The sequence below is a fragment of the Tursiops truncatus genome, chromosome 2 (assembly GCF_011762595.2).
Source record: "Tursiops truncatus isolate mTurTru1 chromosome 2, mTurTru1.mat.Y, whole genome shotgun sequence".
Lineage (NCBI taxonomy): Eukaryota > Metazoa > Chordata > Mammalia > Artiodactyla > Delphinidae > Tursiops > Tursiops truncatus.
Genome location: NC_047035.1, coordinates 119,194,261 through 119,208,089, shown reverse-complemented (window position 1 = coordinate 119,208,089; position 13,829 = coordinate 119,194,261). Strand labels below are relative to the sequence as shown.

Below are 13,829 nucleotides of genomic sequence, written 5' to 3'. Positions count from 1 at the left end.
GGAGGTCAGTATCCAGCACAGATGAGGATTAAAAAGGCCCATGAGCTGCCAGAATAAACTTCAGCATTCAGAACTCAACGCGTGCACTTGACTTAAGGAGAACTGCTAAAGGTGGCACACGGAGCTTCTTCATTCTTTCTCCATGTTTCTAGCAAGCTTGGTTACCTACTTTGATTACACAGAGGAATATAAAAGGACTCTAATGACAGCAGCAGAAGTGCACCAGCGAGGTAAGAGACAGACGGGAGGTAAAAAGCAGCCACAAGCACTCAAAGTCCAGTGATGGGGAGCAGCTCCATGGAGAACAGACCTCAGTACCTCCCGTGGCCTCATCCCGGTGCAGCTCAGCTCAGAATGAGGAGCCTGGATCATTTAGAGAAGGGGAGAGGCTTTTCAGTGTCCTCTGCCTGTATGCCAGACCTGCAGAAGGCTCTCATCCAAAAAATTAAAAGTTTGGGCTCTTCAAGGGCTAGGTTTAACCCGCTGAAAAATTGTTTCGGGCAACCTCTTGATTGACAAAGATCCTGTATAAACAAGCAGTGGCCTTGTTTTCACATCAAGCATTATAAATGAATGATAGCAAACTTCTGATCAAAACCTGAGTGTGATGAGAACAACAAGGAATCAAAATGATTTCTCATTTTGTTGTTCCAAATAGTTTGACTTCGGTGTTCTCAATATTGGATTGGCCAAAAAGTTCATTCAGAAAACCCGAACGAACTTTTTGGCCAACCCAATACTTTCCAAAAGCATGTCTGTTTCTCTCAATTATTCTAGAATTGGGGATACTGCATAATTAAAACTAGCTTACTGCAGCTATTGATATTTATTTCCCTTAAAAGACTGGTTTTTCTTGGCTCACCAGGAGGGGAGGGGGCTGTCAGGCAGCGCCTGGAGCTACAAGTTATCTTAACAGCAGAGAGGAGACCTCGTGGGCCAGGCACCCACCTGTTTAGACCTTGGCAGTAGCCAATGTCTGGATTCCGCCAGGAGAAGGCGAGCAGGACGTTGCGCAGCTTCTGTATGCCTTCCGAGGTGGGGCACGAGTAATGTTTGTTGTTGGGCAGAGTCCGCAGCAGGTCCAGCTCGATCTGCTTGGAGGCGGGGTTCTGTTTCTCCAGAGCCTTCTGAAGCAAGGTCTGGAAGTAACCAGGCTTAATGCTGTCCTTGAATTTCCTGGTGTGAAGGTCCACACACCACTTCCACACCTTGGAACGGTGCTCATGTGGAATGCCCGCACGGATCAGGTTCTTCAATTCTGGAGAGCACATCATCTCCCTGTTCACTGTGCTCGCAAAATAGTTTTCCCACTTGACGCCAGTGGAAACCTCCTGGTTTTCTGTGAGGTAGAGAGTCTTCAGGTCCAATGCTCGGACTTTGGCAACCAACTTCTCTTCCTCGTCATCCTCTGGGACAGTCCTAAACCCATAAATGTCATATTCACTGTTGAGAAAAACAAAAGGAAAAATTAAAATGATGCAATGTGGCAAAAAGGCCAATGAAACAGAAAAGAGAACCTAGAAATCTACCCATGTGTAAATGGCATTTTGATATATGACCAGGCATTTCAACTCAGGAAATAATAAACTTCTCAATAAACAGGGTGAGAATAACTGGCTATCTATATGGGAAAAAATTACGTTAGCTCTTTCCTTGATACTATACAGGAAAATAATCAATTCTAGATGGCTGAGGTGCTAAATGTGAAAAGCACAAAAGAAAATACAAGCAATACAAGGCTGATAAATTTGGCTACATTAATATACATGTGCATGTATGTTTATATAGCCTACATATACACATCCATAACACTTATGCTCGAAAAACGTTTTAAAAAGTGAAAAGACAAGGGAGAAAACATTTGTAAGACATTAGGGATGACAAAGAATTAAGAATTCTTTTTAATTCTTAAAAAGAAAAAGAATTATTCTGCTGTGGTAGGTAGAATAATGGCCCCCCAAAATGTCCCTGGAAACTGTGAATATGTCATGTTACGGCATGTGGAATTACAGTTACAGAACTTAAGACAGGGAGATTATCCTGGGTTAGCCGGGTGGGACCACAGTAAACACAGGAGCCCTTAAAGTGGAAGAGGAAGGCAGAAGAGTGGACCAGAGATGCGACAAAGGAAGAAGAGGCAGGAAGGATGTGAAGTGGGAGAGGGCCTGGACCCACGGTTGCTGACTTTGAAGATGGAAGAAGGCGGCCACAAGCCAAGGAATGCAGGTGGCCTCCAGAAGCTGGGAATGGCCACACCTGACAGGCAGCAAGGAAACAGAGACCTAGTCCTACAACCAGAAGGAACTGTATTCCGCCAACATCTTGAATAAGAAAGGACACAAACTGTCTCCTAGAACCTCCAGAAAGGAACGCAGCACTGCTAATACCCTGACTTTCATCCAGCGAAACCATGCTGGGCTGCTTGACCGACGGAACTGTTGCATAATAAATATGTATCACAAACTTACTGGCTTAAAACAATAATTTGTTATGGCAGTCATAGAAAACCAATACAAAGGCCTTTCACACACTGCTGCTGAGTGTGTAAACCTGTACAAGAACTTCGGAAATCAGATCTAGCAGAGCTGAAGATATGCATTCCCTATAGGTCAGGAATTCCACTTCTAGCCTACACCCTGGAGAAACTCTCTCACGCAGACACACGGACACATGGATACATGTACCACGATGCTTACTGCACCACGGTTTGTAACAAGGAAAAATGGAACCATTCTAAGTGTTCACCATGAGAGAAGGAATAAAAATGTGAAGCTGTGAGGCAGGTAAAAAAAAATTCTCAGGAGCTACACGTATCAACCTGTATAATTTCAGAAAACAATGTTGAAAGAAATAAGTTGCAAAAAGGTATGAATATGGTAGGATTAGCATATTAAAACATGTCTTCAATTAGAGGTACATATTGAAGTGTTTAAAGCTGAAATGACATGTCTGATACTTGCTTTAAAATATTCCAGGGGAAAAAAAAAAAACTTTGGAAGGGAATGGTACGAAGAAACAGGATTACCAAAATGTTAATAATTGCTAAATTATTGGGTAACAGGTTGCATATGGGGGTTGTCATATGATTCCGTCTACTACTTTGTATGTTTGAAATTTTCCATAATGAAAAGTTCAAAGTAAATCAATATACACAGCTATTGTTCTAGTCATACATGAAGTTTGAAAAGATACAACATGAATAGTAAGAGCCTAAAACACAAGCAGGAAGAAGACGTGGTGCCCTCAGGACAGACTGCTAGGCCGCCCTCACGGGAGTCCCCCGCCACTGCGGACACAGCACAAGCGCACAGCATGGAGACAGCGCTCCTGGCCTGGGAATGGGGCTGCCCAGTCTGGGGCCACGTCCTTGCCACTCACCATCTGTGTGACCTGGGCAAGTTACATCACCTCCCTAACCTCAGCTTCAGCATTTTCTGAGCAAGGATAAAAACATCTGCCTGGCTGAGCTGCGTTAAATACAAGCCTGCACATAAGGCCCTTGGCACGGCTCCCGGCACACAGGCCTCCGTAAGAGTTTTGTAACAATGGCGTTGGTTGCAATCTGACAGCATAGTTTTACCTGTCGACTGAGTAACATGGACAAGGCAGGCCAGTGCTGTAAGCGCAGAGAAGGGAAAGAGTGGGTCAAGCTGAAGCCAGGCTTCCCCTGGGGCAGGGGTGGGGCTGGAGAAGCTGAGCCACAGCAGCGAGCAGGGCCTAGGCACAGGGCTGCCAGAGGGGCAAGGGGGCGGAGACAGGAGGAGACTGGACTGAGTGGATTTGCAGATTTCTCCTTGAGCCAGTATTTCATGAATCTCAGTTTTAAGAAACTAGGATATGAAGGTTCTTAATCCAAGATCCATCACGCGCTTCCACACTCCACGATTTTCTGAAAAGTATATGCAATACTGTGTGTGTGTCCAACTGCATTTTGGGGCCAAGGGTGTCAACAGCTTGTATCAGACCCTCAATGAGTTCTGAACCACTGAATCAGGTTACCCAAGTGTCCTTCCCTTACAGAGAAGACCCAATTTTCCACTTAGGGTCCCCCTTGGCTTTCAAACTACCCATGGTGCAGCCATGTCTCTGGAGAGGGTTCTACTCCTAGGAAGACGGGCTCCTCTTGCAGCAGGACTGGCTACCACCCATGTTGGCATGGTACATGGCAGAAAGGTCTTGGAATGAAAACTTAGGCTGAACCCCAGCTCTGTTACTTGATTATTACAGCAAGACTGATGACATTATCTGTTCTAATGACTGGACGGTCCTTGTCATGAGCAACAAACCAGACACGGAGAATTGTGTAAAGTTCTCAATGAATGGCTACTGCTGTTGAAAGAGGGGCCTGAGAAATGGGTCCCACTATCCCCAACAGTCGCTAGCACCTTTACCTGACGAGATGAGGTTTAACGAATGCTTGCTCCGGATGCTCCGGGCTCTCAACCTGCAGAGCATCCTCCAGCAGCTGGGCTATGACATCCCGAGAAGGCCCCTGTTCTTCTGAGCAAACTGGTGTCTTCATTTCTTGGAGCAGTATCAAGTATTTGCTTTCTATCTGGCAGAGCTTGGCTTCCAGGCTAGAATACTACAGAGAATGTGGTAGTTACCTCCAATCAGACAGAGACACAGGAAGAGCAATCCTTAAGTACCTCAAGCAATCAAAGAATGACAAGCCAAGAACCACTGGCAAGTGAGCCAGAGAGAGACTGTATCAAAGACAAGAGATGGGGCTTCCCTGGTGGCGCAGTGGTTGAGAGTCTGCCTGCCGATGCAGGGGACACGGGTTCGTGCCCCGGTCCGGGAAGATCCCACATGCCGCCGAGTGGCTGCGCCCGTGAGCCATGGCCGCTGAGCCTGTGCGTCCGGAGCCTGTGCTCCGCAATGGGAGAGGCCACAACAGTGAGAGGCCCGTGTACCGCAAAAAAAAAAAAAAAAAAGACAAAGAGATGAATTTATGCCACAGGCCACCTGTCTTATTTAAATGGCCCACATGGGCCCCGTCTTCCTTCTAGGGGGTATGACACAGAAGTACTGGTAATAAGGCCTCTGCACGTCAACACACATATCAGTTCTGGACAGGGTTGAGGTGAGCAGCAGAAACCAGGCCACACACCCATTACTGAGGTCAAGCTGAGTGCCACTTGGACACGAGCCCCAAGCAGCCATCCCATGCAACATCAATACTTTCCTAGGACGCTGTGACCCAGAACTAGCTCTCATCTGCTACCTTACCAAACAAATCAATACACGCCTGGGAAACATGCAGGAACAAGGTTTGGGAAGATGTCCTGAGGACTGTTCAAAAGGTATATGAGGCATACAACAGCTGCTGACACAGTGTCGCTGAGCTTCATTTGATTGTAACTGGGAAGTCTGTGATGTCTCTACACCCTGCAAAGCCCTTTCCCGCCACAGTCACATCTAACTCTCAAAACAACCCTATCAGGTTCACAGAGGGGGCATCACCCTCACCATCCCCATTTATAGATAAGAAACTGAGTCACACAACTCAGTAGCATAAATCAAGATCCAAATAACTTTAATTTGGGGGAACCTCAGAATTGTATTTAATTTTTTTTCTGTAAACTTCATTATATGTGTGAATAAAAGCCACCTCTCAGGACATTTCTATTCGTCTTCATCACGAAGTGAAACTAAACACAGTGCTACGCACTTTATATACTTTAAATATAATCTGGTATCAATAACCACACCCTCCAAGCATGTGGGTTGAACTGATTTTAAAGCGTGTCCATTTTTAAATGGTTTCTGAATCATACCTCCCACCAGATAATAGAATATAACCGTCCTGACCCACCTTTGCCATCAGATCCCTCTCTCTTCTTTCTGCATTTCTCCGTAGAGCTGAGAGTTCCAAGATTTCCTTATTCAGAAATTTATTTTGCGTTTTGTACCCCTGTAGATTATCCTGTTGCAAAAAAAAAGGTCCATCAATTCACACTGGTTGAATGTTGATTAATTATTCTATATCAGCGGTCCCCAACCTTTTTGGCACCAGGGACCAGTTTCATGGAGGACAATTTTTCCACAGACCGGGGGGTGGGGGGATGGCTTTGGGACAATTCAAGCACTTTTCATTTATTGTGTACTTTATTTCTATTATTATTACATTGCAATATATAATGAAATAATTACACAACTCACCATAATGCCGACAGGAGGTGCAGCTCAGGCGGTAATGCGAGCGATGGGGAGCAGCTATAAATACAGATGAAGCTTCGCTCGCTCGCCCACTGCTCACCTCCTGCTGTGCGGCCTGGTTCCCAACAGGCCATGGACCGATACCACTCCGTGGCCCAGGGGTTGGGGACCCCTGTTCAATATAATTAATATTTTGCTGCCTCACCAATCAAATAGCCCTGCTAAGTTAGAACAAGTTCTAAGGAAATGAAAGCTGATTCCTAGACACTTTCTGATTAAACTTTGCGGCTACCCTTGGCAGTAGAAGGTAGGCAGGGACTACTGCTGTAATGAAGGAGATGGGGAAATAAATTTACTTAATGGTGGAGATTTTCCTCACCTGTCCTTAGGAAAAGTAAGTAGGACTTATGTCCTAAATCTATGCAAATATTTTATCTACCCACATTCATTGGGTACAAAAGGTAATGCCTTACATTCATTTTGTTTTTTAACTAGAGAAACTGAACAAATTTTCTGTAGATTCTCATTTTTACGTATCCAGTTTATGTGGAAGAGGCTACACACATACACAATACCCTTACCTAAAGAATTACACTTAATAATGAATACCTATCACCTACAATGTACAAGGCACCTAAGAGAACATGTTCCTCAACTTTTTTACATTAAAAAATTTCAAACTTATGAAAACGTTAAAGGAAAGTACAATAAACACAATATACCCTTCACCTAAATTTGCCAATTGTTAACTTTTGCCACATTTACTTTCCGTTTTTAAGAGAACATCACAAGCTGGTGACACGTTCTGCCAAGTCCAACTAAAAGTTCAGCCCTGGCAGAAGCGGGTGCCACACGTGACCTTCAGCCCTTGACACTCTGAGCAAGGCAAGCGAAAGGGAACCTTTGAGACAACTGGGGCAGTGATTTCTAAATGCTGCCTACCAAATTCAGTCTTTTACAAATGTCTTCTTCCCCTACTCTGTTTGAAGTTTTCAAGGAATTTCTGATCCCTCAATCACAGGAGAAACTGTTCACAACAGCTCCAAGAGAAGGCCAGGGGTGGTCAAGAAAGGCACTGACACCTGTGCTGTCCCAGGACAGAGACCATGGCCCCTCCCCAGAGATGTGTCCAGAGACATGCCCCAATCTCCAAACTAGAAGCCACCATGGCGGTACACAATCTCCCCTGAAAATACAGAAGAACTGAAAATGTTCCAACAGTCCCTTTAATCGCTGACACCTACGGAGCACTTGCTACGGGTTACAGGTGCCCTGTGGTTCTCGATCCCATTTAAACCTCACAACTCTTCAGCAGCCACTCTCGTCATCTCCACCTCCTAGGTGAAGAGCTGAGCCACAGGGAGGCTGCACAACTACTAAGTGTCGGGCTGGGAGCCAGGCCTGCTGCGCTCTTGGCCCAGGTGCTTGGCCCCTGACGCCCACCTGAGCTCTGATACGCATCACACCTTCTCAGTCTCAGCAAGACCGCACGTCATGACAAGCACTGAAGACGGGCGCTGTCAAACCCCAAAGGAGGTCCACAGACTTCCTTTTCTGATCAGAATCATGATGTTCTCCTTTCTCCTGGCGTCTTGAAGCTCTCATATTTGGAAACAATGAACAAACATGTTACTAAAAGGCAGGCTGATTGAAGGAACATGAGCTAGAGGGCAACAAAAGAATACACTGGGCTGTGACGGCCAGAGACTGAGCAGCACAAGGTGGGTCGAGGGAGCAGGACACCACAGTGTGCCCTCCGTGTCTTTGAGTCAAACTTTGCATTACAGTCTAAGGAAGTCCTGATAATGTATCTCAAGGATTCTTTCTCTAAAAAGGGAACCCTCTTGCACTGTTGGTGGGAATGTAAATTGATAGAGCCACTATGGAGAACAGTATGGAGGTTCCTTAAAAAACTAAAAATAGAATTACCGTATGACCCAGCAATCCCACTACTGGGCATATACTCTGAGAAAACCATAATTCAAAAAGACACGTGCACCTCAATGTTCATTGCAGCACTATTTACAATAGCCAGGTCATGGAAGCAACCTAAATGCCCATCAACAGACAAATGGATAAAGAAGTTGGCACATATTTATACTATGGAATATTACTCAGCCATAAAAAGGAACGAGATTGAGTCATTTGTTGAGACATGGACGGATCTAGAGACTGTCATACAGAGTGAAGTAAGTCAGAAAGAGAAAAAGAAATATCATGTATTAACGCATGTATGTGGAGCCTAGAAGAATGGTACAGATGAACCGGTTTGCAGGGCAGAAGTTGAGACACAGATGTAGAGAACAAATGTATGGACACCAAGGGGGGAAAGCAGTTGGGGAGGGGGGTGTGATGAACTGGGTGATTGGGACTGACATGTATACACTGATGTGTATAAAACAGATGACTAATAAGAACCTGCTGTATAAAAAAATAAATATAATAAAATTCAAAAATTTAAAAAAAAAAAGGATTCTTTCTCTAGAATGATGATCACAGCAAGTTAAGACTCTATGAGGTGCCGGGTGCCCTGTGAGGACTTTACATGGAATACCTCTTTTAACCCTTACAAGACCCTATGAGGTAAGCGCCATTTCACAGATGAACACTGAGGCAGAGAGGTGAACCAGCCTGCCCAAGGTCAGAGGTCATGAGTGGCAAAGCTGGGTTTGAACCCAGCCAGGTCTGACTCCAGAGCCCAGGCTTAGTCTAAACCGCCACCCCATACTGGGACACATCCCCTTCCTCATTGATGTTTGTTACAGTTGTGATTCTGCTTTTTTGTTTTTGTGCTTTATAAACTAAACTCTGAGCTCCAGAAGGACAGAGACTGTATACTTTGTGTGGAGTACAAAGCCCAGCACATGGCTGACTGACTGAATGAATGAAAGAGTCCCAAGAAGGAAAAGCTGCACGCATGAAGATATTCATGAAATAACAAACCACAGGAAAGAAGACAGAGGCTGATTAAGTAAATGATGACAGAATCAAAAGATGGACAATCTGGAATCATTAACGATAGCAATACAGAAAGTACCTGGGTTCTAAGGCTGAATGAAACAAAAGTCTACCTACTCCAGGAAATGGAAGAATTATGTAAACATGGAAAAGGCCTGGAAGGAAGTGTGGGGAAAATATTTAAATCACTAGGGTGGTAAAATCCTAAGACCAATATGTGCTCCTGCCTCAAAATACTACAGGAACAGAAAGTGACCACATAGGAGACCAAAACAGAAATGTTTCTAAAAAGCAGAAATCTTTACAGGCACATACACTGACTATAAAGCAAGACACTGAACAGTAACAGTAACAACAACAAAAAAGATACCTTCCCCCCACCAAAACACACACACAATTTTTTTTTCCCCACCTAGACATTTTAAATTTGGGGTCAAACGAAGAAATCAATATAGAAACCATGCGGTATCTAAAAGTGAAGGACAATGAGATTCTTCACTCCAATTCTCCCAGTGCCACCGCAGAGGAGGCACGAATGTGACTGTCTCCTGCATGGCACAGGGGATGCCCTGGCAATATCTGGCCCAGGCAGAGCAATGTCAGAAAACATGAGGTCACCAAGCCGGGCAGGACTCACTCAGAGGAACAGGTCACAGGGAAGTCCCCTGACAACCTTTCTGCCTCTCCATAAGCTATGCCACCACTTAACCTCACTCTTGTGGAATTCTGGAGCCACAGACTTTATAAATTAAGCTGAAAAATGTTGGAGAAAAAAAAAATGTCACCCGCTACCCCGCAAAAAGAAAAGGTCGAGAAGTCTAGTTGTGATCAGCTCCATCAGTCGTCTCCAAAAGGAGCTGTGTGGAGCCACAACAACAAAGCCACACACTCCCCTCCACACCCTGGCTCGGCTCCCCGGGAAAACATGCTCCCCACGCGTCCCCCACTGCCGAGCACTGGGACCTGGAAACCGAACGCCCTGGTGTCATTCTCCAAACACTATAAAGACAGACGTGCTCGCAAAATATAAAATTCAGTTGACCTTAAATAAGTGGTCTTAAAACGTGTATCACTGATGGGATGTATACTTAGGGTCAGTACACTCTAGGTTGCATATATAAACAAAACCAACTTTTACAGGCAACACTAACCAGGACCTTTTTTTTTTTTAAACACGGCTATTTTTGTAGTAGATATAATTATAAAGTAATGAGATTGAGGGTTTTGGTGGTGTTTTTGCCCTTTTGGTCCTTCTCACCAATAAATCCTTCTGGCCTCATGTATCTACTGGGTGCTGTCACTGAGAAGTTGTCACCATGGGAGACCACATACATATTCCGACAAAGCTGCCATTACTCCAGTGTTTTAATTTCCATTTTGGAATTATCTTTAAGGCTCAGGCATGTCCATCAGGCATGCAATCTACTGACACTGCATGACAGGTACTACTAGTCAGGAAGCAGGCTCAGTAACAACCTCAAAAGTGGCAAACCTCTGCCCTTCAAGGATAAACTGCATTTGGGGGGCAAAACATCCTCAGTGCCACATTATTTGCAAAACGTGGGTAGCCAGGTGAGGAAGACTTTGTGGCCAGGTGGAACCGACAGCTGCAGAACTATGTGGGGTCAGCTGGGGTCTGGGCTACACCCAATGCCTCATGTCCTAGGAGACACTTCTCCACCTGAAACTTCTCCAAATTGAGAACTGGTGGCAGCAAAACTTTTGGGACCCTCGCTGTGGCCTGACTGACAGTGGCCCAAGGCCATTCAGCTCTCCCCTCGGGACCAGCACGCTTCTCCGCGGGCACAGAGTCAGACTGCTCATGCCCCCAGTAACGCTCTTCCTACCTCATCAGCTGGCCACCACCCCAGGTATGATGGGGACAGTCACCTCCATTTAGGAACCAGCCTCCCATCCCCAGGGCCACTGGGACACTGGGAAGAGAGCTCTGCCCTCCCTTCTGAGTTTCAGGACCCTCCTGCCTTAGGCATGGGGGGCACTGACTCTGGGCAGGCCCTCTTCCCCGGCGTGCTTGGGAGCCAGGGTCTGCTTTCCCACCTGACCCCACACTAGCTGTTGGGAACAGTGTTCCCTCACCTGGCCTCCATTATGTCCTGAGGCGGGCTATGCAAATGATGGTGTGTGCATCCACACACAGAGGGGGCGAGAAACAGCCTCTGTAGGTTACATGGAATAATGAAGTTCTAAGGGTGTATAAACAGAAAGAGAAGTTTCAGCTGCCTGAAAGCAAGGGAGGGGAAAGATCTGAAACTGTTCTGAGCTATGGCGACACTGACGGGCTGAGACTTTCATTTTCCAAGGAAGCTTCTTAGAAACCTAGTAATTATCTGACTGGAAGTCCTGTGACACTTGTTTTTTTAAAAAAAGGCACAGCTGCTCTGCTGTCATGCCAAATTAGCTCACTGAGGCTAGCAGCTCTAGAGTGACATCAACAGACAGGCTGTTAGTGGGTTTTGGATTTCTCGTCCCAATAACAGGGGCCCACGCCCTGCTCTTACTTTCAGTCGGTCCAGTTCCAGCTGGTCCCTGGCTGTGGGGAGGGCCACAGGAGAGCTGGGCATGGAGGTGGGAGAGGATGCGCTGCCCTCGCACTCGCTGAGCTGCCGGGAGAGCTTCATGATGACCTCGTCCTTGGCCTGGATGGTCTCCATCAGCATCCCCAGCTGCTCACTGAGCTCGCCCACCTTGTTCTTCAGCGTCCTCACTTCCTGCTGAAGACTCTCTTTCTCCTGGTTGAACCTCTCCAGCTGGCTAGTGAGGCCCAGAATCTGGTCGTCCTTCTGGTGCAGAAGCCCCAGCGTGTCCTGCGGGACCCCCTCACAGAGGCGGCTGCTCGTGAAGTACTTGTCGTACTGGGAGGACCGCACCGTCTGCTGCAGGAGCCGCACGAGCTCCTGGGAGCCAGGGGAGGATGGAGTGGGGAGCAGGGGCAGGAGAAAAAGCAGAAATCATGGCAACTCTGCATGGAGCAACCATTGGTATTTGAGCAAATGCAGAAACTTTACTGGAAATATTTTAATAACCAACTTCCTCTTGAAGGATCTCAAAAATAGAGAAGGAAAAATATTTATTCCATAAAGCCTGTCTGTAGAGAACAATAATAGGAAACAGGAAATAGTGGACAGGCAGACTGCAATTAGCAATGGCTCCCAGTAAACGTTCATCCGTATTAAAAAATCTGAGGTCTAAATTCACTGACCTGCTGAGGAATTAAGTATAATTAGGTGTGATCAGCTCAAAAGGAAGCTGCTGTTTTAACAGGATGTGGAAACTCATTTAACAACTGTTCATGGGCCTTGGGCTGAAGCTATGCTCAGAGAGATTTGACGTCAGGGCAGGCGTGGGCAAAGTGCAAACAACACCCTCCCCGACCCACTCTGAGGGGTCTTCACTCTCGTCGGAACTTCAAATGTCTATGAAAAAATGACCAAGCAGAACAGCAGTGCCTAGGTCAGTGGCCGTGGCAACATACAACTCTTAGGGGAAAAGCACCTTCTGGGAAATAATGGAGTCAGAGAAACGTGCAAGCCGGGTTTTGCTCCTCTGGTCCCTGGCCTGCTGATGTGAGGTGAGATAGAAATGTGAGGAAGAAGAATTACCTTCTGACTGGATAAGTCTTTCCTTAACCTTTCCAGCTCTTCCTGCTGGTTCTGGACCTGCAGCTGCATCTCGGAGGCCAACTTGCTGGTGCTACCACTGCCCGATGGCCCCTCGGCTGAAGGGTCACCACTACTGTGGCGATTTTTATACGATCCAATCATGTCTTTCAAAGGGCGTTTTCCTTTGTAGGGAATACGTCCAAAATCAAAGGGAAATCCTGAGCCAGTTACTCCTACATAAAAACAAAACTTGTTTAAGTTCAGGTCAAATTTTCCTTTCGGAAATTCCAGTAAAATACATTAACATTCCATCCATCATCCTCTAAGGAGTTCTGCGTGCGTCACTCTCTGCTCCTACCTCATTCTTGACAATAACCAAGCTGAAAATCAAAGATGATCTTTCATGTGATCACTTTTAAAGAAAACTTTCTCTATTTGCTCAATTTTTGCATTAAGACAGATGAAAAAAAGTCAGACTATACATTAGTACTAATGAGGAATTTATGACAAAACTATACTAAACTCTCTCAAGATTCTTTTGTAATGTTAAGTTTATTTTCCAAAAGATCAGTTCTAAGCCATGTGTTCATATCACTATTTTCTTATTTCAGTTACTTTGAGGACCAAAGAGAACAGAGACACAGACCAGGGAAGAACATGGTTGCTCCAAGTTCCTACAGCAACCTGAACACAAGGTGTCCCTTCCGCCGGGCACCTTAGTAAGGACAGGGCCTGCATCTACAAAGTTAGAGGGTAGGCCTTAAGAGGTACACTAGGGATCCCCAGCTGCTTATTTTTAGCTAATCTGTCCTTACTAAAAAAACAAACCAAAAAAACACCAAGTTTATGTTTTCTTAATTGTAAACACATTTTATTCTCTTCCTTAAAAATGAGTATTTAAAAATATTGAGGGATCCAAATAAATTTTAGAATAAATGGATTCAAATATATATTAAAAATATAAAGAGGAGAGTACATACTATATAGATTCCATTTATATAACTTTAGAAAACAGGCAAAACAAATCTATGATGTTAGGAGTCAGGACAGTGGTTTCGGGGGCGGGGATGGCAGGTGATGTAGTGACTG

At 45.4% G+C, this 13,829-nt stretch overlaps 1 protein-coding gene across 6 annotated transcripts in view; it reads right to left on the bottom strand.

Moving 5' to 3' along the window:
* Positions 1-13,829, bottom strand: part of TBC1D2B (TBC1 domain family member 2B) — an 87,497-nt gene that overhangs the window by 18,894 nt on the left and 54,774 nt on the right. For all 6 annotated transcript variants that reach the window (XM_019950534.3, XM_073801316.1, XM_019950518.3 and 3 more), the window contains exons 5-9: positions 12,741-12,973; positions 11,640-12,035; positions 5,819-5,929; positions 4,392-4,585; positions 949-1,443 (exon numbers count right to left, since the gene is read on the bottom strand). In XM_019950534.3, the coding sequence (XP_019806093.1) occupies positions 949-1,443; positions 4,392-4,585; positions 5,819-5,929; positions 11,640-12,035; positions 12,741-12,973 (1,429 nt within the window). The remainder of the gene's footprint in view (positions 1-948; positions 1,444-4,391; positions 4,586-5,818; positions 5,930-11,639; positions 12,036-12,740; positions 12,974-13,829) is intronic.